At 44.2% G+C, this 25,264-nt stretch overlaps 1 protein-coding gene and 1 long non-coding RNA gene across 2 annotated transcripts; both read left to right on the top strand.

Annotated features, from left to right (window-relative positions):
* Positions 1 to 502: 502 nt before the first annotated feature.
* On the top strand, positions 503 to 2,389 carry LOC137790809 (uncharacterized). The gene is made up of 4 exons (XR_011077961.1): positions 503 to 659; positions 873 to 953; positions 1,952 to 2,125; positions 2,345 to 2,389. It is a non-coding gene; the product is annotated as an uncharacterized lncRNA (long non-coding RNA).
* LOC137791153 (cilia- and flagella-associated protein 337-like) lies at positions 2,387 to 25,028 on the top strand. Its single transcript, XM_068585892.1, has 16 exons — positions 2,387 to 2,653; positions 4,527 to 4,700; positions 5,226 to 5,309; positions 5,398 to 5,490; positions 5,614 to 5,785; positions 8,309 to 8,476; positions 9,009 to 9,157; positions 9,759 to 9,992; positions 10,729 to 10,893; positions 13,497 to 13,612; positions 15,200 to 15,330; positions 20,083 to 20,169; positions 20,330 to 20,443; positions 21,212 to 21,402; positions 22,742 to 22,939; positions 24,043 to 25,028. The coding sequence occupies exons 1-16, from the start codon at positions 2,387 to 2,389 to the stop codon at positions 24,286 to 24,288; spliced, it is 2,589 nt and encodes an 862-aa protein (XP_068441993.1). The 3' UTR covers positions 24,289 to 25,028.
* The last annotated feature ends 236 nt before the right edge of the window (positions 25,029 to 25,264 follow it).

A 25,264-nucleotide genomic window follows, 5' to 3' on the forward strand; every position in this document is an offset into this window, starting at 1 on the left:
CAGTGCTTTTCTACTTGTTTCGATGCATGAACCCTTTTGTTTTATTAGTGGCAGTAGAATACTAATGTTCTTGTGAATTATGTTGCTGTAGCAATGGTGTGTCTGAGTTGGAGGGGTGATTGTACTTTACAAAGATTATCTCCTCTCCAGTGCCTAATCTGTGAATAGAAGACACACACACACACACACACACACACACACACACACACCACATTGTGTTGCATGCAGGCGATAGGGCCTAGACTCACAAACGCAGCTCTTTTTGACTACTTGGTTGCCAGGAAACTTAGCCTGAGTCTTTGAGAGTGAGGGCTAATAAAAGAAAAGAATTGTGTGTGTGTGTGTGTGTGTGTGTGTGTGTGTGTGTGGCCTCTGCCACTGTCTGGGCTACTGGGGGGTGGGGTGGGGGGCAGTTAGTTAACTCTCCCTGGGTGTGTGTCTGTGCTGCAGCCGGGGCTGTTAGCACTGATTGCTTCTCCGACATCGCTGGCTGGGACAAACCTCTGGACACAAAGAATCTCCTGCAGACAACACTCTGATGAGGATTTCTTTGAAATGTCATACCTTTAAAAATGGCGTTTCAGCACCTCGGTGCACGGGGACTCTGGGACCCCTGTGGACCCCCGTTATGTACCGAGAGCACGAAATTAGGCGCTTTGGTAAGTTTAAATTTGTTATGAACTGAGAAACAGTGTGTTCAGCGCTACTCTGTGGACTTCATGTGTACACACTGGAGAGGTAACGGCTCACTTGAGTGAGATGTTGCCAGGCCAAGTGCCAGTCATTATGCGGTTACAGCCGGGTGTTGAGATAGCTTTTTGGACAGTTTGACTGCGCCGTGTGATGCTCTGTACAACTTTAATAAACCCCAGATGGAAATCCAGCAGGGACGGACCATTTCAAGAGTTGACTGGACCTGAAGGGCCCATTTAGGAAGAAGAGAGGCATCTGTGGTAAGTGGGGTTTGTTTCCCAATTGACATGACAACACAATACTACAGTTTTTTAAAAAATTTTCCCTTAGAGTTACCTAGTGAAATTTACACAATTGACAGCGTTTCCGTAAATGACAGCGCGCAGCATTTATATGTTGGATGTGTTACGTCTGTCCAGACAGCAGTAAGATGTGGGCTTCTGTTTGGTTAATTTTATAGACGTGTGTTACCTCTTAAAGGCTGCTGCCAGCTGCTTGCCACATAAAGTCTTTACCTTTTGTTACATCTGTTGCAGTCTAATACCTGTCAGTGTGAATAAAGAGGTGAATACGCTCATAATTATATCAAGATCGTGCTGTAGTTAATCAGCACTAAAAAAAAAAAAAGATATCGCTACAAGCAAAGCCTTGTTTTTTTTTGCTTTCATTTCACACCCTGTCATCTAAATCTCAGCTCGGCCTCCGTTTGATGCCACTTCCAATGAATTTGTCTCGTAAACGTTTATGTCAGGCTGAAAATGAAGCGGAGAGCGTTGGCTGTCTTCTCCCCTCTGCAGCGTTTCATGAATCTTCTCACATCATCTCCTGGACCTCCAATATGCTTTTAATCACCACACAGGCTAATTTAACAAATCCTACCCGCTGCTGCTTCTCTCATACCTGTCTCCGGTATTTTGTTACCTGATATAATTAGGGCCTGACATGTTTCGGCAACCTGCCGCCTCCTCCAACCGTTCCCAAGACATCGCAGGGGGACCTTTTCACCCACTTTTGAAAGCCACCGAGCGGGAGGAGGTTTCTGTTGAAATTGAAAGACCTTTGCACGCCATTCAACACAGACTTGTGGATGGAACCAACAAAAGAAACCTGCTGCCGCTGTGACTCCGCCGTGTGATTATGGTGACATGACAACCCGTTGTGAAACGGATATAGATGGTTACTAAGGGATTACTCGAGCTGGGAACATCTTGTTTCGTCATGTAACACCTAGAAATGTGTGGAATCCATTATTTGACAGCGTGTCGTCGGCTCAGACTCGCATGGACGTGCGTCCCCCTTCCCGACCTTGCCTTGTATGTTGGTGGCTGATTGACAGGGCTAAGCTGTAACCATGGCAACGAGGATGGAGGTGGCGCAACTTGAAAGCAGGATGGAGACTGAGGACTATCGAAAGCTGCAGGGCCTCTTCCTGGTGAGTGTCGGTTTATCAATATTACAACACAGTTAATTCACACTGGAAACACTTACAAAAAAGACTGTTAGAGGGTATTCTGTGTCTTTGTTGACCAGTAATATCCCATAATACCACACCTCTGGGTCCCATAAGAAATGCTTTGAGCAGCACATTGTGTTTGAATGCTGTTGATCTGTGAGCTGACGGCGTACAATGTCTCCTGCATGTCTCCCACAGGACCCCTCGGGTGCACCTCGCTCCTTGTCCAGGGCTGAATTCATGAATCGGGCTTGGGCAGCAGTCGGCCGGGGCTCCGAGGAGGAATACGGCCTCCTGTTTGACAGCGTGGTTGTCACCCAGGAGCGCCGCGGCCTCCTTCTGGACGCCGACGACGTGAAGGAAGAGGGGCGGGTCGACTGGGGGGCACTGTGCTCTTTTCTGCTTCTGGAGCTTTCCGATAAAGTAAAGAGCACCAGAACCAGCCGCGTGCCTCGCTGGAAGCCACCGCGCACTTTGACCTGTCAGCACCGAGACCCGGTCCAAAAGGTAAAAAGGTCACTGACCTCTCGGAGGCTGAAGAGAAGAGTTTATTCTGAGGGTTTGGAACATGTTTCCCATTTTTAAAACGCATGATCTATTGCAGCTATGTTATCTGAAAAACATTTTGACATTGACTGAGAATCCATAACTGTGCTGACTGGGTGGAAATCCACATTATTAAACATTGCGCGATGAAAAGTTGGAAAGTATTAGGGTCTTGCTCATCAAAATGGCCCACCTCTTTTGAGATAAATGGCTCTGGACTCTTTTTAAGTTTAACATCTATCAATTAATATGTAAATGAAGCGGCCGGCGTGAAGTGCCGACTGCTGTGGAGAAAGTGATGGCTCACCACTTTAATCTTTCAATCCTGAGAATGTCAAAATGTCAGGATGTTGTGGAAGTTGTTTTCAAAATGGCTGGAAGGTTTTGACCCCTTTAGCAGACAGACTAATGGGGCTTAAAAGACTAATTGCAGTTTGAAACAATGTCAGTAAAGATTGGCACTTACCTTAAGCAGGGTAGTAAAAAAATATATATAAAAAGCTGCACTCAAACCCCCAACAGACTCCTTCCTTCCCATCACCAAACGGCATATAAAAGGGAAAGAAAAGCAGCTTAAAGGTTAACCAGAACCCCCCCCCCCCCACTGCAGAAAAACATGGCTCCACCACGTCTGCTAATATTGCAAACAGACAAGACGAGGAACTTGTTCACAACAAGTTCTTCTGTCGCCAAAACAATCCATTAATGCTGCTTTAACCCTGGAGTAATAATTCACAATTATGTCCTGCACTTCCAGTTTCGTGTCTGTTATTTGGTTCTCCACGTATTTGTCCAGTTTCCTTCAAAATTGTGTGACTGAATATACCGGGGTCAAGTTAAATGTGAATCTCCCATTAAGAGTAGGATTGGAGCTTTTTAACCATAAATCAATATCTATTTGGTTACCAATTATTAATTACAGCGTCAGTGACACTAAAATGGGAGCAGATTTTTAAATCTCGCTAAACCAATCTTCCTAATGGGACCGGCTAGTTTGAAAAGTGAGCGGTACTTTGGCTCTTTATGGCAACGGCGGTGACACGGACAAGTCAAACTGAAGCGTTTGCAGGAAATGTCTTTGCAGTTTTTAAGATAGTTAAAATAATGTAATGTAAGCCATGTACGGCAGGTAAAATGCCAGTTCTTCATGAGAAAAAAGAAGCCGCGAGATGCTCATTGTAGCAGTGACTTACCAGCTGTTGATAAATAGGTAATTAGACTAATTAGCGATAAATGCATGACGTGTCAGTCTGAGAGGTTTGATGAAGACTGCGGTTGGCTGTGAGACAGTGAAACAGTCTGCAGTAATTACATTGATACTAAATCTAAGCCCTGACCTCTCTTCGATAAGTGTTAATAAAGCTCTTCTTTCATTAACGATATTCAATGTCTCTTTCTCATCATACAGTGAGCTCGAGCCTTTTTTTTTCTGCTGTTTTTTTTTTTTCTTTCTTTTTTTTCTTGCAGCCTTGCCAATAAAATGGCGTCATTCATGAATCCTTTTTGGTTCTATTAGTTTCTGCACAGAAGAACGTGTCCGACTCACTTACTTACATACTTGCATAAGCTGCAGTTTTATGGCTGATGATCCTCAAGAAAGGAAAGTAAATACTTTCCACGGAGATGTTTAAATCTTAAAGGCCGTAGCCTCCGTTTGACTAATTAATGCCACATCCAAATGTTACCGGCTGCATCTCAAAGAGCTTTAAAGCTGCTCTGAAGGTCAGTTTCACCAAAAAAAGTGTTGCGCGAGCAGAAAGTCTTTCTGTTGCTTCGCCTCAAGCCAATTTGTTCGGGTTAAATGTTGCTCTGTGATGTCCTCTGCTCTCCCCAGGTGTTGCACCTGCAGAGTTCGGGTCAGTATCTGACCGTGAGCAGAGGAGGAACTGTGGGCCTGCGGGACACGCAAGACATGTCCCTCCTGCACACACATCGACTGCAAAACAGCTCGGTCTCACCCAAAGACCTCTGGGTCACAGACGTGGTGCTGCTACACAATGTACACAAGGTGACTTTCACTTCTGAAACAAAGTCTCGTCACGAAGCTGTGCCACTCAGTCAAATCGTTGATTGGCGTCCGGGTTTGTGTTGCCACATTTTGCATCCAACTGAAGACCGTAGGAACCATTTTATATGAATTATTGATACGTATTCGGAGTTATCAGGGCCGATATTGTACTGCACTGAGGTAAACCGGCATTTCAGTCAATCAATTAATTATTGATCAGAGGTTTTGGGGAATGGCATCGCAGACATGAAACCGTTGCATAATGTTCAGATAGTAAATATTCATTTTTCAGTAATAAGACCATCAATTATTGATCAGCGCACTTTCCTTGAGCATCAACCAACAGATTAGTGGGTGACGGGTGTAATTATGTTGTATAATACACATGCGAATGCTCCAGTTATGCATTCATTATCAGTCAGGGAAATTGTTCCATTGTTATTACATCACACTGATGAATTACTTGCTACCTGTATGTCTCTCTGTTTCTAATTAAATCATCTTTTTCACTCCCTTTTTTCTCAGATAGCTGTGTCTTTCACAAGTAAGGAGGTCTGTTTTTATGACATTCTGTCAAAGCAGGACTTTGAGTGCAAGTATAAACTACAGGTAACATATCCAGAGTATACGTTTTTTTTAAAAATGTTTTCATATATATGTATATATTAAAAAAAAAAAAACATTCCTTCTTTTCTAGGAATTAAAGTTTACTCCCTGGTGTCTAGACTATTGGGTGGATTCCTCTAACCCAGACGTGGCCGTCCTCACCATAGGAGACATTGGAGGGCAGGTAATACACAGAATAATAGAAAGAGGAAGGTAGAATACTGGCAGTATTCTCCTGTTTCAATTGTTGTGTGTGTGTGTGTGTGTGTGTGTGTGTGTGTGTGTGTGTGTGTGTGTGTTATCCCAGGTCAGTGCTTTATATTTTACCTCCGCTCAGATCTCTCTGTTTGAGAGACTCAGTCTGAGGACAGACTCCGATGCAGCGGGCATCGTCCTTTGGGACGAGCTGGTGAAGGGAAAGCATCGCTCCTGTTACGCTGTGACACACCGAGGGCACGCGCCCGCCTGGGTTAGAAAAGGTATGAAACGCAAACTCACTCACGCTCATTCATATAAAAATGTGCTTTTATGAGACAAAAACATCTCTTTGATGAATGCCCAGTCACCTTGCACAAATGCATACGAGCATGACTTTATTGTAGCGTTGTCATTGTTTCCCTGCCTCCTCATTGTCCTGTCTCAAACCCAAATGTCTGTGTTTACACATCTACTTTTTCATATTGCATGCACATGAAGGGGCCATCCGAAAGCCTGCAATCGTACATAAAATACCATCAAGCGTATATTTCTAAATTTAGTTTTGTGTTGCCGAATGGGACACCGGATCCTGCTCTTCTCCATTCCTTATAGTCAACTGCATTCATCTGGGACCTCGGGTCGAAAAGAGTGTTATTAGTGAGACAGGATGAAAGCAAGAATACAAAACCAGTGGCTCGGATGACAGAGAGAAAGAAAACAAAGAAAAGGGATACTTGATGCTCACAAGCGCACACCTTCACCTTGACACCTGGAAACGCTTGGGTGTGCCTCTGTCAATGACACACACACACACACACACACACACAGGCAGTGATTTCTGAGTCATCCACTTTATAGTCTTGTACAGCCAGGCTGTAGACTATTGGCAGAAAGTCTCAGGCTCGAGGTCCGGCCTCCTGAGACTCCCTACTTTCGCTCAGCCTGGGTAACAAAGAGGACGCTTAGTTGTATCGCGATTGCATCATTCGCATAGAGTCCCTCTGAAGTGTCATTGGGCTGTTTTGATAATGACTCATCCACGCCAGCGCTCTGAGACTACCGCTTGGCTGAAAAGGGGGAGATCCCGATAAAGGAGGAAAACAGGAATAAAGTGTGTATAAATGAGCACGACAAATGGGAAAACAAAGGGAAGTAAAAAGAAAAGAGGGAAACGGAGGCGTCAATGCCAAAACATTCAAAGCGCAGCTTAATTGAAATTTCGCAGGCTGCGTGTGCGCATGCATGCAAATCAACAAGAGAGGGTTCATACGTGTGTGTGTGTGTGTGTGTGTGTGTGTGTGTGTGTCTGTGTGTGTGTGTGTGTGTGTGTGTGGTGTGTTCTGAGAGTGTGAGAAAGGACCTCTGGGGTGCTGGTTCCTTTCTTTTGAAGTTGCCCACCCTGCAGTATGAGTGGGCTGTGTACCATTAGACATGGCTGGTTATCCAGACCTCCAAACCTTCGGGCTCACGGGCCACCAGAGAGAGGAAGGAGAGGGAGAGGAGAGGGAGGGAGAGGCTGAGGCTGAGGGAAAAGTGAGAGGAAATTAGGAGGAAATTGGGAAGGACACAGATCAGTAAGGACAAGGAAGGAAAGCTGTAGGACGTGTGTGTCCGCGATGGAGAGAAGCGTTAACATATCCCCATAACGTTGCGATCACAGAAACAGAAAAGGACATCCAGGATAAATGCCATTGTGTCACTTGCTTTGATTTAGATATACAGTGACTCCTGCCGTTCCCTTTTCACTTCTAAACTCGCAGCAATAAAAGTGTGACATTACGCACGACACCGGCTCAAGCAGATGCTACGTATGTGCGTCTGCATCACAAATAGCTTGATTTATGATCCGTCTGTGTCAGTGAGAGAGATGGCCTCATTAATCAATGATGAGTCATGCAACGCTGTCTGAAAATCCACTGATCTTTTAATGGAGAAAAGACGTGGTGTATGAAATGTAATCAAACGTAATTATTTGCCCTCGCAACGCGGCCGATCTTTGACCTGCGACTGTCACATGCCATCTCACAACCCCCCACTTATTTGTGCAGTATTTGAAAGCCAAGAAAGCCTCTAATGGAGACGTGCGGCATCCAATTTAGCTGTTCTCAATCAAAGCGTTAATTGAGACAGATGGTGATGCAAGATCCATTACATTTTCTGTAATGCCAGTGAGCAAATCAAACGGCCTAATTCTATGCTGTGCTGAGCGCCTGTGGATTGGTTGGTCTGCAACACGGAAGGGTTGCGGTCAACGCGCATTTAGCCCAGCCATTTCAGTGAGTGGACGTCCTTCAGATTTCTGGTAGCGAGAGCGTTTTTGGCATCACAAGGATGAAGGAACTAATGAACAGTGTGTCATCACCCAAAATGTTGCAATGTTTACGTGTATATATATATATTTTTACAATGAATTAGCTGGGGAAGTTATTTATTCCCTTAGTGGGTCGCTTGGAAGCCAGTGGTCTTCATTTAGTTTGTACAGAGAAAGTTCTGATCGAACATGTGCAGATAAACATAAACATGAATTAACCCTGTTGTTCTGTGTCGTATCGAGACTCTGCGCACCCCCCCCCCCCCCCTTATAGTCAAGGGATGTGGATATTTCTCACATTTCACAGACACATCTCAGAAATATAAGTTAACCAGGCGATCTGTACTTTCAGATGATACAGAAGTCAAAAATCATGCTGATGCAATAGATTTTACATCCGTGCGGATGTCCAGAATGAGTAAGACGAAAGAAAAGGACACACACTGACTGATTTTAATTTGTCTGTCATCATTTCCTTCCACTTCTCCTGCAGTGCGTTACCTGGACTCGCTGGACGCCTTCGTGTCCTGCAGCACCAGAGCGCAGAGCAGCATGGTGATCGGCTGGAGGGGAAAGGAAAGCGCGGGTCTACGACTCACTTCTTTCTTTACAAAGAGGGGTGTGTGGGACGTGGACCACCACCGCGGACTCAATCTGATAGGTGGGAAACATTGTGTAGTGAGATTATAATACTGCTCTCCATCTTGTGAGTGTTATTAATAGTATAAGACAACTTGGTTTGATTTAGGCAGCCTGGAATTAGTTTCAGGCTATAGAAAGTGGTAAAAAAAACAGTATGTGTATGTTTTCTATCCATACACAAAGGCATCAAATGCCTGAAGAAACACTGAATTGGTTGTGCGCGACTAAACACTATGGTTGGTTTCAATAACAACATTTTTCAAAGCCCAAAATCGCAAATTAGCCTCGGAGGCCTTTACAATCTGTACACATACGACATCCTCTAACCCAGGACCCTCACATCGGTACAGTAAAAAAAAAACATTAAAAAAAATGTACCGGGGAGAAAAAGGGAAGAAACATTCAGGAGAGCAACAGAGGAGGATCCCTCTCCCCGGATGAACAGAAGTGCAATAGATGTCATGTGTACAGAATGAACAACACAACCGAGTTTCCTGTAATACATTGCGGTTAGCGCCTCCGCTAATTTGAGACCTTCTGATTGGCTGCAGCCACAGCGGGTGTGGACCATCAGGTCTTGCTGTGGAACCCGTTCGTGAGCTCAAAGCCGGTGTGTGGGCTCATCGGGCACGCGGGCCCCGTCACCGCAGTTTGCTTCATGCAGACCCGGCAACAGTTGCTCAGCTACTCCAAAGATAAGGTAGGAGTGTGTGTCTCTGTGTGCAGCTCCCCGCCAGAAAAAAAAAGACAAAGATAATGTAAAGATAAAGAGCCCTATCGTTGTTCTATTAATTGTGATACCTTGCTATAATTACAGCAGAGGAAATTATAGTCCCTCAAAATGGAGCCCACATCTCCTTTCAGCCTCTTTCTGATGCAGAGAGGATGTTGCTGCTTTTGCTGCATTTCCTCCCCCCCTCCATGTAGCACTGTGCACGTTTGCCTACTCTTTGGCTTTTTTTTTTTGTGGAGATAATGAATATTTTAGAACTGATTTATGTTCCATCTGCCTTTTTGCTCAAACACCATCTGCCATTGCAAGAAGCTTTACCTCGGATTCCTCTGGAAGAGCTCCTGGAGCCGCGACGGTCCTTTTCGTTTTCTGCTGTAAAGGCACTATGGCAACACGCGTCACATTGACAATCATGTTTCTTTGCAATGATTGTATTTGCTCTGTAATCATTATAGTATTTTGCGCTAATAACTGTTGTAGTTATGGCAGGAGTTCTGAAGTTTTTTTTTCAGTGTGTATGGCGATTTATATAGCTTCTACCAGGACTCTACCTCTACCTCTTCTCCAGGTGCTGTGTCTATGGGATGTTTCTCGTCAGCTGTGTGTTCACCGCCTGGCCGGAGTCTTCCCAGAGACGCCGGAGGACACGCGGACGCTCCTGTTTGTCCACGAGGAGCGTCAGACCCTGGTGCTCTCCTTCAACAGCCTGCTCGTCCTGCTGGAGACCAGGAAGGAAGAGGAGAGGCCCGGCAGCCACGAGCACCCCGTGACCTGTGTGCTGTACAACAGTCTGTTCAGACAGGTGTGCAGTGAAAATAGACCCTTGAGACTTTGTCGTCTCTTTCATTGTTTCTGGTGATCTTTATCCGAGAGACATACGACAAGCGGACAGAAGGCAGGGGGTGTTTTGATGTAATGAACTGGATGCTCCAAAGTTCATTCTTAACCTCGGAAACGGCTCTTTCGAAAGCTCAACTCATCGTCCATTTAGTTGATGTTCTGGAGCTTTCAATCATATCACATGCTGTTAATTTAACAACATTTGGTGAGATGATGAGCATTCCCAGAGGAATAATGCTTTGTATTATGTGCAATTATTGTGATTTATTCTCCGTTTTTTCCCCTTCACCCGTCTCTATGACATTAGTTTCCCCACACGGGGTAGGAACACCACACACGTAAGAAGGAAATGGCTAATGTATCCAATAAGAACGTCTCTCATTTTACAGAGTGCAGTCACTCTTGCTTTTATTCCCACTTGACAGCAACATTAGTCACATGTTTTCCTCAGCGGTGGCTTAGCACTAAAATAAAGTGTAACGAAGCGTGGAAAATTGTTTGGCTTTGTGAGAGCCGTCAAAGAATACATCAGCGGAACCGGCCTTTTTCACAGCGTAAAAAGGATCTCTTTCTGATGAATGATATCCCCTCTCTCTCTCTCTGTCTCTCTCTCTGTCTCTCTCTCTCTCTCTCTCTCTCTCTCTCTCTCTCTCTCTCTCTCTCTCTCTCTCTCTCCCTCTCTCTCTCTCTCTCTGCAGGTAGTCAGCAGTGACTCTGCCTCCTCTGTGATCTGCTGGCTGGCTCACACGGGTCAAAAGGTCAAGCAGTTCCACCGTTGCCACGGCAACAATGAGATCTCCGCCATGGCCCTGGACGGTACGCAGACCCGGCTGTTTACCGCGGGCCTTGACGGAGAGGTCAAGGTAGGTGGAGGCAAATACAAGATCATGAATGCAAACGTGCAAATGCGCTCGCACACGCACGCACTCACGCACGCACACACACACACACACACACACACACACACACACACACACACACACACACACACACACACACACACACACACACTTGTTCATCTGTGAACCGTATGGCTGCGTGCCAGTCCTCATAAAGAATGTAAACTCTGAAAGGTAGAAAAGGCAGGGATTAGAGTTTGACGACACAATGTGACTCAAGAACTACTCCTCAAAATAAAAAAATAAACCCTTTATTGACTAGTTGTATTTGTGTCAGTGTGAGACTCCCAGACTCAGGATGTCTGACGGGCAGGGACCAAAACATAAATATAAAGAGTGCCAGCTGCATGTGTTTTGGGCACCAGCGTACAGAAGGTTTACTCGCATGTATAGCATCCTGTAGTCCTTTTCTCCGGTTTATCTACCACAGGGGCGTACGCCACTGGGCTTTATATTGCCACGATCATCAATGTGGTGGTGATGATTTGTTAGCTTAGCGTACAATGCTTTTCTTACACTGGTTGTAAAATATATCCTTGGTCATGTAGCCATAGCTAATACTGGCGTGAGCCTTATGCTGCGTTCACACCGAACGCGTTGCAGATTTTACTCGCCAGTAGATTGCACGCAAAGTCAATGCTCGGACCCGAATCGTTGCAAACAACTCAAATTTCTGCGACACGAAATTTTTTTGCCTCTTTCACCACCATTTCTACAACAAGTATAAAGCAGAACTCGTGGTTGTTTTCATGGTGGATGGCGTAAATGGTAACTGTTCTTACGGAGATAAGCCACGCCCCCTTTCCAGGGCGGATGAAGCGAATGACGCAAATTCCCCGCATTGAGTGAGTAAACTCACGCGAGTATATCCTTGCAAAAAATTTGCTTTGCTTTTGGTGTGAACGCAGCATTAGCTAACATGCCTTAAGCTAGCCAGAGGTTTTGCTCGCTGCTAGCCATATGAAATATTGCAAGATTAAGGCACTTCCTGAATTGGCTTCACATTTCAGATGCCTAGTTATCTCCAGGTTCTGACATACAACTGGTAATCCAATAGTATATACCATTTTTTTTATACCAGCATGCAACCACTGTTATGATTGTCATATTGCCTTATGGCGGCAAAGCCATTTTTCCACTGTTGGCAACCTTCATATCGTCTGTGATGACAATGTGTATATGTTTGTATCGATCACACCAGATGTAGTTTTACAATAAATTCCAATGTTGGCATGACTCAGTAAGGGCAAGATCCTACATCTGCCAGCAGGGGGCACTGTTAGACCTTTGGAAACATATTTCCATTCACAACGTTTGCCATTTACCAGCCACTAATCTTGTATTTCTAATTTTAAAACAATAAGAAAAAACAAGCACAACATTAACTGTAGTGCGTATTGTAAAATCTGAATATTTGCATCACATTTGCATATGTATCAGAGGGCTGTACTGGTATCAAGAATGGCATACCCCCTTCTATTAGAAAATGGTACGAGTCAGTGGGAAATGAGCGACGTCATGTTTGTGGGGGTCGTTATATATTCATCACTGGTGTACCAATAACTTATCTGCATATGCCCACTAAAGAGAAGCGAGATAGAGTATGTTTAGCTATGCATGTTGACGCCATGCATAATGAGTATTTGTTCACATTTTTGCAATTTTGAAAAAAGTTACAGCTCAGTGTCTGTGCACTCTCTAATTATGTGTCTGCACATTCAAGCATGTGTCTATTAATATGTATTTCAAACAAGAGGCACTCTGTGGCTGTATTTGCACTCCACATCTAAGCACTGCATAATAACTATAAGCTCAGTGTGGTTGTTCTCAACAGATTAGTAGAATAATTAAGCGCATTATAATCAATATAATCAACCACATCAGCTCTCTGACCCCATGAGCCCTTGTGAGGATACAGTCATGTGCATCCTGTGCATGTGCGAGCAGTGCCGTGTGAAACAACGACACAAGTCGTCCTCGGCAAAAGAGGCGGGCACCCCTTGGGCCAATTTGCAACGAGCTGCATCATCTCTCCAATTTTCATCAACACTGAAACCTGTGGCGTAGCAGTTAGGGCCATTCAGAATTTTAAATTTTGACCTTTTAATTACAGCGTTCCCATTGGGCCAATCAGTGTGTCTCTTGTTAAATGCCACAACACAGATCCAAACTGCGTCATCGTGCACAATTGGACAAACAGTGTGAAATGTTACCTGAGCTGTCATGTTTGATGGAAGTACAAACAATGGGACGTTGCCTTGATAGTTTTTATCCCCACGTGAGGCAACCAAATAATATTCTTATTTAAAAAAACATCTTGACTTCACTTTCTGAATTAAAAAAAAAATAAGACATCTGACAAAAGTGAATACAAGTGTTTCTGCTCCTTCCTTCTTTCCCAGAAAAGAACATATTAAGACGGTTAGGATCTACTAAAGGGGGTGTAACATGTACAGTTCGTCCTGTGTCAAAACCTTCTGTTACATAAAGGTGTCATGTTGACTGGGGTTCTCTGTTGGCATTTAAGTGTGCTTTAACTTTGAGTGTTTTTTTTTTTTGCGCTGCAGGTTTGGGACTTCAATGGCCGTTGCCTCCACAGAATGAACGCCGGCCTGGGTCGGGCCGTGGAGATCTCACAGGTTCTCCTGCTGAAGAGGAGCGTACTGGTGATGGGCTGGGACAGGTGTGTGTATTCAAGTGGGATTGTTGTGGTTTGCTTGCTTACAGTTTGCACCTTCAGAGTTACTCATTGAGTGAGTCTCATGAGTTTTGAGGCAGTAACATAACCGACTGTATGTTTTTACGTTGTGTGTGAAAGAGACAGCAAATTAGTGTTTTGTGTGTGTGTCTGTGTGTGTGTGTTTCTGTCCTCTCCTGCTGCCTCTGTCTGCCAAAGACTCAGAGCCAACCAGACATCTGGACTCTAACGAGTATCGCTAGCCTATACCTCATATTTGTGTGTGTGTGAGAGAGTGTATGTGTGTGTGTGTGTGTGTGTGTTTCCTTTTATACTCGCATCACATCTACTCTTCATCTTCATCATCATCATTTCACACAGAGTGAGCTGAACTCGTCAGTGAGCTATCATGAAGTTATACGACTCCTTCTTTCTCTGTGTCTTTCTCTTTCTTCTCCACACACACACACCTACACACACCTACACATGCACACACACACACGCACACACATACTGTCTTGCGCTCCGGGGCGTCACAGCAGTAAAGAGAACATAGACGACAGATCAGCAGCAGTAAAAGAAAAATACTGCCGTTAATTTCCTGTTTCCAGTTTAATCCTCATATTCTTTGTTGCATGGCATCTACTTCAAAGTCTGCTGGCCGTCTGCTGCTCATACGATCTAATGCAGGTTGAAATCTCACAAATATATTCCTCAGTTTGCAAAAACCGTGCATCATTTTTTTAAATGTCACTTCCAACAATAACAAAAAAAAATCAATGAAAGTCAACACATAACACAATATTAAAGAAGTGAAACTCATTGCAGGTGTGCTACCAGTTTTTTATGCATGGTGTCTGTAGCAGTGTGGCGTAAAGACACATCTTCCATTTCCGTAACAAACACGTGCCCTTGTGCATAACGTGTAAAGCAAAGTTTGAATCTGTTACAGGGAAAATAGGATTTATATAGGATTATCCTCTCAAATGATCCCAACGAAGCCTGACTAAATAAAACGTATTAAAGTGTAACTATTTCAACTCATTTTGCCGTGTTACTGTGTCTAAAAGACTAATGGGGAACTCTATTTTTGAAATTGTTCCAGTGTTGAGGGACGTTGCTGGAACCAGCAACCGCGAAACGAGCTGCGAGGGCAAGTGAGCGTTGCGTTCGCAGGAAGTGCCGTTTCTTCGCCACTGACAGCCTCAGATTGATATTATAAATGTCCGACAGCATAATGGAAAGATCCCAACAGAGAAAGGGGTTTCTTTACCTTTCGCTTGATTCCTTCTGTCCATTTTTTTATTGTGTCCAAGGAGAAGTCTCCTTCTGAAATCTCATCGTCCGTATACTCTGGCTCAAATAAATAAGTTAAGCTCACGGCGGCCATTTACTTCAAAGACCTCATCTGAAGTCATCTAACTATACAACCATCTTGTCACATAGTTTACCTAACACTGTGTGTGTTGATGAAGCGGGGTAGTGCATCAGCATATGCTGTCATGGACATCTATGAGGTTTGTGTATTGTGTAGCACGCCTTTACGCCGTCCTCCCTCCTCACCACCGCCGCCTCCTCTCTGTGTCTCCGTAGGATGTTAACAGTTTTCCGTCTGCACTCCTTCTCGCAGTCTTTTGTTGAACCGTCAGAGTGGAAAGGAGGTGTTCAGCATCGCAGTGATGTGCTCTGTGCCGCATTCCAGCCTCCACAGACCCTGGTCACAGGTGTGTGTGTGTGTGTGTGTATATATATGTGTGTGTGTGTGTGTGTGTGCACATGATGAACACGTTTGATAATTCTATAATTCTCTGTGTTCTCAACAAAACAACACATTTTATGACTTAAATTACAAGTGAGGATCTGTGCAGAGGAAAAAAAGTAAGATGGAAAGATTGGAGGGGGGAGGATTAAAGGCTTGGAAACTAATATTAATCTTTGAAAAGCAAGCCTGAAAAATAACCGTAAGCAGTTATCTGCTGATTAAAATAAATGGTGTTGTTTTCAAAGCACGTCACACTGTGTGTGTGTGCGTGTGTATGTGTGTGTGTGTGTGTATGTGTGTGTGCAGAAAGACAATTCAACTGTGTTGACTGTGCTTATCTGTTTGCTTGAACACATAAATGCACAGTACACGTACAAAAAAAGGTGTAAAGTTAAAAATAAAATTGTGATATTCAAATTAAACAATCTTAGTAGTAACCGTGAATGAATTAAAATTGTTCTGGACTTTCTGTTTTTTTTTTTTTTTACAGGTCTGTCTCAACCTTTTAAGTCAGAGTTCTTCCCCGTTGTCCTCTGTTAGCCACACTGCTGAAAGATACAGAATTTCATTTCATAGATCAATATTTATTCCTCAGGGGAGCAACAGATTCCTGTTTCTCTATTTTGAGCTGACATTTGCCTTCACCACAGGCCAAAACCTTCACATGTCAGAGCCCATTAATTGGCAAGTTCGGTCCTAATTATATTTTTAATGAGAGCTGTATTAAAGGCAGGTGAAGTGGAAAGATCAAGCAGTATATATAATTACAAAAATATGTTCTAACACCCGTCTAATAAGAGAGACATCAAGACATATTTCCAATAAAAAGTCATAAACACCTCTCATTTCGCTCATTGGTTGGTTTCTAATCCATCTCTCTCTCTGTGGGAGAGATGTCATGTCGTTTATAGTTTGTTTTTGTGTCTGTATTTAGTACCTCACCAAAGGTATTCCTTGTTGGGATCATAAAAAATCATACATGGCAGGAAATTATCCCGAATTACCGTCAAACTGATGAGGCAACTGATCAGTGCATGGCTTCACCCAAATGACTCATGTGTGAAATCAGTAGTAGTCTTAAAATCACACCAGTGCTTATTGAAATGCAAAAAAACACTCGGCCCCTCTGGCTAATCTCTTTTTGCAATCACTCCATTTCTTAAACTTTTGGAATTTGTCTCCAAAGTTTGTGCGCATGCGTTTTTATATTTGATATTGTTATTTTTGTGGATCGTGTAATTCCACCCTGTGGCACTACATCCCGTTTGCCAAGCTGTCACAAGACGACAACCATTAACCGAAGAAGACAAAAAAAAACTTGCAACATAAAAACACCCCAAAAAAGACTGACCCGGTCGCAGAGAGAAGATACATATAAAAAAAAACCCAGCAAGGCGCCTCAGCATGCAACACTTTCTTAGATGTTTCTGTCTGAAGGATTGAACTGGCAATCCCCCATTTACTGGTCCACTTCTATAACCATCAATCTGCAAACACTCTGCTCCCAATTTGCCCCAATATGCTCTTCAGTTTGTGAAGTTGTATCACTTTGGCTTGCGCACTGACATTTCAGCTCCAGTTTACTCGTCTGCGTGAGTCGAGTGCAGACATAAACTGCAGACCTCCGGCCCTCCGGGACGCGTCAAACCCCGGAGATAGAGAGCGATAAAGTGAGGGATGGAGGTGGGAAGGCAGATAAGAGTGGAGGGAGAAATGGTTTGGAAGGGAATGAAGAGGAGCCGTAAAGAAAAAAAAAAAAAAAAACAACACAATTCAGGAGCTACTTTTGTGAACTTGGAAAGTTCTTCCAAGTTCACTCCCCAATTTCTTTGTCAGTGTGTTCAGGACCCTGTGACATCTCTCTGCCTGCGTCCTCTCTTCATTCCAGTCTCCAACCGACAACCCCTGTTACCTTCTGTTTTTTGTTTTAGTCTTTTACCTCATCTCTCTAATTAGCCTGCCACAGTTTGTCCCTACACACACACACACACACACACACACACACACACACACACACACACACACACACACAGAGCCCCACACTGTACCCTCCACCTCCAATTTAATCCAAATGCCCAATTTAAATTATGTTTATTAGAGCTCTCTCTGTGGGAGTGAGGAGAAATGAGACACAGTACTTTCTGTCGTGTGTGTGTGTGTGTGTGTGTGTGTGTGTGTGTGTGTGTGTGCGTGTTGTAAAGCTGCAGGGCTGGGGAGAGATAGTATGAAATATTGTATATTGATGTGTTTGAAGTTGTGTTTATTTGCATATGTCTCTGAAATGTGACAGTGTGGTTGCATTTTCAGGCTTAAGCCGAATCGCTGCATCCTTTTGTTGATGGTTGATGCCAGAAATGAACAAAACAGATGCCGTGATTTCATATTTTGAACATCCATCTTTGATTTATTTGTGTAACTCTGATTAATACAGATGATTAACGTCATGAATAGTATTTTTTTTTTTTTTTTTTAAAGCAGCACTCACTTTGGCTGAGAGTTGACGGTTTCCTTAAGTGAGACAAAAGATAAAACAGTATCTTGTTCATGAGTTTTTGTCATGGTGATCTGCTGTCAGAGGCACCAGTTTATCCAGATCAACTAAAAAAAAAAAAAATCAAATGATGTAAATCATTCATGAATTCCTCATATGTTTTAATACGCTGTCACATTCACATCCCAATTTGCTACATTTCCACATTCATGTACTCGCACTCTGAAGCCAAAGGTAGACGTGAACTATCACCGTGTTATTTTCTACTTTAACCATCTCCCGTAATGCTTTCTTCTCCAAATCCGTCGAGCACAAAGGCGGCGTCTAAAAGCGATGACGCATTAGTTTCACTTGCCAGCACATTTCTTCAGGGTTGCAGTGACTAATGCGGTTTTCACATCAAAGCATGCGTGCTGCCAAATGATATGTTAGTTATGTGCCAAGTGAAAGCAATGGTGGCATCAAGGCCGCCAGTGACAAAAGTCAATTTAAAGTTTTGTTGGACAGACACATGCTTGGGATTCTCAGGCTGAAGTTTGTGTGTGTGTGTGTGTGTGTGTGTGTGTGTGTGTGTGTGTGTGTGCGTGTGTACAGGCATCTGTTTGTTTGTGTCTTAAGTTGAATCAAGTTGCAGCAGGAGCATTTGGCTGATGTGGGACTGAAGCCTCCTCATCCATATTCAGAGTCTTTGCTGGGTTCCGCTTGGCTTCTCACATGCACGCATACACACACACACACACACACTTGCACACGCACACAGACACACACATACACAGCAGAGTACATGTACACAGGGGTCCTGTGTACCTCCCTCAGTCACAACCCCCCCCCCCTCTCTTTTCCCTCTTCCTTCTTCCCTCGGATCCCTTAATCCTCCATGGCTGAACACCTTCCAAGCGACCGAGGACCAACTCGTCTGAACTTTGATGGACAGCCAAAAATGTTTTAGAAGTGGAAATGCGAGTGAAGAAATCAGGACACTGAATGACGGCAATGACATATTTTTCAAAAAGAGGATGCTCTGATTCATATGTCTTGTATATTTCAAATGTATTTCTTGACAAGTTAGCGAGGTAAAAGGGAAGTTGTATGAAGCTTTTTGAGGCCCCGGAGGGAGCTGCGTGAAGTCTGATAAACGCCCTCGAGTCTCTCGAGTCGGCGTCAGCTCGGTCTGAAGACTACAAGTTTGAAAATTAATAAACGTGTGTGGAGTTATAAGCTCACCAGAACTCTGTAGCCTGCATCCTATCTCCGCTTGAGGCTGCCACAACAATCTCGGAAAGAACTTAGCATTCCAGCTGCATTCTGGGTAATGTCGGCACCAGGAGGACAAAGAACGCACGTAATAAACAGATGATTTTCTCAATCAATTTTGATCCTTCTTGGGCGAGGATGTTAATAAAAAGGAGGGTTGTGTGCTCTTTAATATATACTTTTGATTATTTTTCATGATCCGTGTATGAACTTATCCCTGCGCTTATAGCCCTGTGTGTGTGTGTGTGTGTGTGTGTGTGTGAGTTGTCTGAAATGGCCAGTTATCTTACCCCCTTTATCACCTTATCTCTGACACACACACACACACACACACACACACACACACACACACACACACACACAGCCTGATAAAAGTCCCTTGAAATACAGATTCGGGCCCTGGGCTGCGTGAATAATGCAGGCGACCCACGCTCTCATAAACTTTATTCGTCCTATTGCTCACGCACATCCCTCCCCCCCCCCCCACTCTACCCCTCCCTCACATATCTCATTAACTCCCGCTGTTCAACTATCGAACCACCTGATGAGATTGCTGCCTCATATAATAAACCCACGCACCCTTTTCTTATACATAATGTAGATTATTTGAAAAGCACTTTCTCTTGAGGTGAATGTTGAGTGGTGGAACAGATGGTAGCTGGGGACGGATGTTGAGCTCCATCATCTTTTAAGTGTTTTTTTAGTGGCTGGCTTGCGTGATTCAGCAGCACGAGGAAAGCCAAGCGGGTGTGTTGACAGTGTGTGTGTGTGTGTGTGTGATAATTGTTCATATTGTTTTGTGACTGCGCAATTTTCTTTCTGTTTCAATGAACTTGGTTAACATGAAAGCCTGGCAGTTTGTGCAGCGTTTTGGGAATACAAAAAAAAAAAAAAAAAAGCCAGAAAGCAATGTGCGAGTTTATCATAAGCCCTTGCACTTTGTTTTCGTCTCATCTCTTATGTGTGCAGGAAGCTATGATGGAGAGATTATAGTGTGGAACAACAGCACAGAGAGGGCTTTGAGGAAACTGCAACCACTTGCTGAACTCGGAGAAGGCAAGAAGCCTCGCTTTCACACACAAATGCAACTAAATTCAACAAACACTTTGTTTTGCAATTGCAAAGTAAATGTCCCTCGCTCTTCTGCCTGTGATCCATCTCTCTTTCCTTCTTCATGCTTTATCTTTCAATACTTTGCTCCACTCTGATATTCTAGGTCATGTCTCCGATTCCCATCTCGGTGTGAATGGCAAAGAAGACGGCGATACCTCCATCGCAACCACGAGATTGTTATTCATACCAGGACGCACGTCTGCAGATATAGCCACAGGTAAAATATTTTAAAAAAAGCCCACCGGCAACTGTCATATCTTTATTGTCCTTAGACTGTGGGTAATTGCCGAAGGAGCAGTCCCAAAATGAAAGCAGGAGTTTCCTTTTTACCCAAATAAATTCTTTATCTTGATTTGAGTCACGTTGTTGCTCAAATTAACACGTTGTCGTGCCCCAAAAACATTGCCAGTTTTATTTGAGTTATTATGAGAGAGCCTGGGGTTGCAGTTGATGCAAACACAGTGAGTTTCCTTCAGAGAGGTGAGTGGCTTCTACAATAAAAAGCCTTTTCTTAAATGGCAAACACTCCATAGACGGCCTTGTGCATGCTTGTGTTTACGCATTACAAAGGCAGTAAGGCTGCGGGTACCTTGTGCCAAAGTTACTGCACATTAGCTACTCTTTAATAATCAATGTGGTGAGTTTTACTACAAGTTTTTCTCATTTTTTAACTTCTTTTCGTATGTATTAACTCAAGCTCTGAACTTTGATTTTCTGGCTGATTTATTTGCTGCATTATTCCTGTTGTTATTGTTGCAGCTGCTGCTAGCTTCTGCTGGACTTCTGGACATTGGTCTTCATTCCTGTTGCTCATACTGACTGTGCGCGTGTGTGTGTGTGTGTGTGTGTGTGTGTGTATTGTTTAGCCCTCGCATTGCAGTACAGAGGCGTTGTCGATAGGCCCGGCGTATCTATGAGCTTCTGTCGTTCTAGATCCAGCTTATGCTCCTCGCACTACTACTTTTTATTCCCACGCTTCCAGCAGGTGGTGCAGACTTGGTGTCCTGTGGGGGTTCAGGTGTTGTGCGACTCTGGAACACCATCCACAGCCGTCTGGTGGGACGGTTCACAGCTCACAACAGGGACTTGGGGTCCATCGTCATGGCCGTCAGCCCCTGTGGAAAATATTTAGTCACAGCTGATAAGGAGGGAGCGCTCAAGACGTGGGACATACAGGTAGGTGTTTGTCGCACACGTATGTATCATATATATATTGTATATCAGCTGCGTGAACCACACTGAAAGCACATGCCACCGTGACGCTTTGTGCATTCTTGAAAAACAAGCGGGAGAGATGGATGCTTGGTGAACACGGAGCCAGAGGGAGGGTCAGAGATCAAGAGACAGATTGTCGTACACAATGAGGGAAGCGTGAACCTCCAGATTTCCGTTAGACGAGGCATATTGTTCGCTCTTCAAAATGACAGACAGCGCTGTCAGACAGTGCGGCAATTTTTTAAGCCTCAGTATCTCGCTCGAGTGCAAGCAGACCAGTCAATCATTTAGAAAATCTCCAGTGAAACAGCAGAAGGAGGTAGTGTCCCCGTCCAAGCCGTTTGAATGAATGGGAGGTGTGTTGTTTGCAATTTCTTCCTTTTTAATAGACTTCAAATGTGTGTACACATGTATGTATCCATGGACACTTTCTGGCAAATCCCCTCCACAAGAAGAAATCCCTAATGCTGATCGGAAAGCCACTTCAGCTCACACTTTACATACAAAACACATGTTTGCTCGCTGAAGAGTTTCTGATACCTCAGAGAGGCCTTTTGACTTTTTGACTCTTGATTATGACGACTGGGATCACACCAACGGTGGAAGGCGTATAGCTGCGTCACTGTCACGCTCATAATCGCAGTAAAAGAACACCCTCTCGGGTATTATTGCCACAATATTCAGAGCTCAAATCTCTGTCACAGTTTAGAAGAGGGGATGAATTCAGATGGGCGCGTCTCATTTGGCTTCCAGTTTAATTTATGGAGATGTATGTGTATATGGAGCAGAGTTGAAGAAGTTGGACAAGCTCAGTGCTCTGGTAGAAAGCCTGTCCTTTGGCAAGTTTGGAGGATGCCGCGTACTCAGCCGCACGACGAACAGACGCGGGACTTCACAGTTCAGCAGCAGGTCTCGTCCTGACATGTTGCTTTTCATATTACTCAACATGCCAAGTAAAGTAAGCGTTTGTGTTCATGACATAAAAGCACTGTTGTTGTTTGTTTTTTTTACAGCAAAAAGCTGCATCAAATATCCCTGGGATTTTTTTTTTTTTTTGTTTTCAGCTGTTTTGGCTACTTTTATCTGAAATCAAGCATCCATTTATTCAAAAATCATAAAGGATTGAGTAATTCTGGCTTGTACCATGCGAGATAGGGAAGCTTGACAGGCAAAGCAGCTGTGTCTGAGGGGGTTAGAGTTCAGCAGCCTTACGATTATATACATTTAACGCATGTTTTTGTACATCCAGCCAAACCACACAGCTTCAGTAACCCGCTGCTTTGCTCCTCTGTGCCCGCAGCAGTATTGTCTTGAGCCGCATGACGGGATAACCAAAGAACCCCCAAAACTGCTGCGTAGTTTACGCCCACACCTTGATCGTGTGACTCACCTGGAGATGTGTCTCCATGGCGACAAGCTCCTCGTTCTCTCAGCATCATCCGACTGCAACGTGGTCCTCAGCTACCTGCCGGGGGAAACGGTCGGCCTGTTTGGACAGGTACACACACACACACACACACACACACACACACACACACAAACACACAAGTCATTTCAGTTCACTGCAGCGGCTTGATACGCACAACACAGCCTGCGTCTGAGCAATCAATTGTTTTGGATGGCAGAGATATTGTTCAGCTCCACCCTGTCAAGGTAGCCGCCTTTAGATCCGCCCAGTTCAAACGTACAGCGGCGCAGGCTGGCTCTGATAAAGACTTTACCTCCCACTCTGCAGCCTGCTGGTGGGCGGCAGCATCCAGTTGACGAAATGGATGTGAAACCCAGCATCAAGCCGCTCTTAGGCGTGTGTGTGTGTGTGTGTGTGTGTGTGTGTGTGTGTCTGTTAAAGGATGCCCATATTAAGTTAGCCCGGGGCGGTGTCTGGTTGGCGTTGCTTCATTTCAGTTTGCCTCAGGCGCGCGCGCACACACACACACACACACACACACACACACACACACACACACACACACACACACATGCTTATTCCTTTGTATTGCAAAAAGTTTACAGATGTAAATGAATGTTTACTTTTGTCCATCTTTTAAACATGTTCTTCTTTACGTTGTGCTGCATTGTGTGTGTGTGTGTGTGTGTGTGTGTGTGTGTGTGTGAGTGTGTGAGTGCGTGTTATCATACTTGCGGAGCAATACGAACAAACAAACACGCTGGTGGACAGAGAAAGTAGCTTGTGTAAATCCAGTTTGTGTTCACTTTTAGTGTTTTACGCCACATTTATTTTTCATAAGATGGTGCTGTTAGATCCATACCACGTCTGTGTACCTTTCATCAGAGGTGAATAAAGACGACATCCATATTCAGCGTATCGGGTTATCAAAGGACACACTGTCAATTATGAATATGCTTTGGAGCATGGAAAAAACATACAGAGGCAGGGACTCGCGTTGAAATGCTTCCCACTCCAGTTTTTATGAGCGTTCCTTTGGCAGACTGGGCTGGGTGGTTAAAGTCCTGAAATCCACATGACCCCGGCTAATCTGCGGATGCAAAGTAGCACTCTTGTGGTCACAAGGTCGTCCTGCCCCGAAAACCAAATGTTCTGGCTGTTTTGCTGTCTTTATTGCTGTCCGTCATCCGTAGGAGGAGCAGTGGTGCTTGGAGAGACCCGGACATCTGCAGCCGCAGCAGGAAGCAGAGCGAGACCAGGGAGGGCAGGCGGGGATGAGGTCACCTCCATCTCCCAGTAAGACGCTCCCCGACCCGGGACCCAACACCGCTGCAGAGGGTGGAGAGGTCGGGATAAAGGAGCAGGGTGAGGACTATGGGGCGGCTGCAGGAGTAGACAGAAGAAAACACTTAACCAGGTCAAGGGTTGAGTCCGTCTAGAGTGCATTGTGTCAGTGTTGAACAGCTGCGGCTTCATTTCCACAGCTTATTTCCACCGTCTGGTAAGGATTCACAGTGCTTTTGAATTGTGCTGGAGGTATTGAAGATCCATGCTTTTGAGTAGGATTCCAGAGGAACAACTGAAACAATTTAGCAATTTATGTTTTTCTGTCACATGTCATTTACTTCAAGTCGATGTCAAAGAATGTCATAAGAGTTGTACTCAAGAGACCTTAAACCATTGTCTAGCATGTATGCAAAAGAACTTGAGTCAGAAAAACACCGCTAAATCGCAGCTTTTCCCCCATTTTATTTCAATGCCTAAGGACATGTGTGGCATTTTACAGTGAATAGTCACGGCTGCCTTTCACAACCACAAAAAAAAAAGAAAAAGCATTTGTGATGCTTCCAATGCTATGTTTTGTACTCGGCTGTTTGGAGAAAAGGAAGAAAGAGCTTGCATTCAACATTATTTTTTTTTGTTGGGGGGGTTAGAAAGTGCCCTATGATTTGAAAGTAGTTGCGCTGTTGTCATATGAATGTTTTGTAAAAGTTGGCAGTCCTCGCCAGAGTTTTCAAAGTCAGTCTTCCTATTCATTGCCAATGAAGGAGCTTCCGGCTGCTACATATATTTGACATTGGGCATCAAAAAAGGTTTATATTTTCTGGCTTCACACGCAAAAACACACACACACACACACACACACACACACACACACACACACACACACACACACTTTGACACAGTTACTGTCTTAATGTAATGTAAAGGGATCATTCAGTGTTTTTAAGTGTCTTTGTACTCGTCATTCTCAAAAGGAATAAAAGTGATTATCTGACGATACGGGTGCTTTGTAGCGTGCTGACTATTCAGAGTCCAGCGGGTTTTGGCCCTTGCTCGAATGCCTTGCTTCATGAAGACTGTAGTCACTCCTTTGAGCATGAGTGTTTGGTCTTGACGTTTGGGAACAATGTG

The sequence above is a fragment of the Clinocottus analis genome, unplaced genomic scaffold (genome assembly GCF_023055335.1).
Source record: "Clinocottus analis isolate CAN_PGR_092001 unplaced genomic scaffold, fCliAna1.0.p SCAF_2, whole genome shotgun sequence".
Taxonomy (NCBI): domain Eukaryota; kingdom Metazoa; phylum Chordata; class Actinopteri; order Perciformes; family Cottidae; genus Clinocottus; species Clinocottus analis.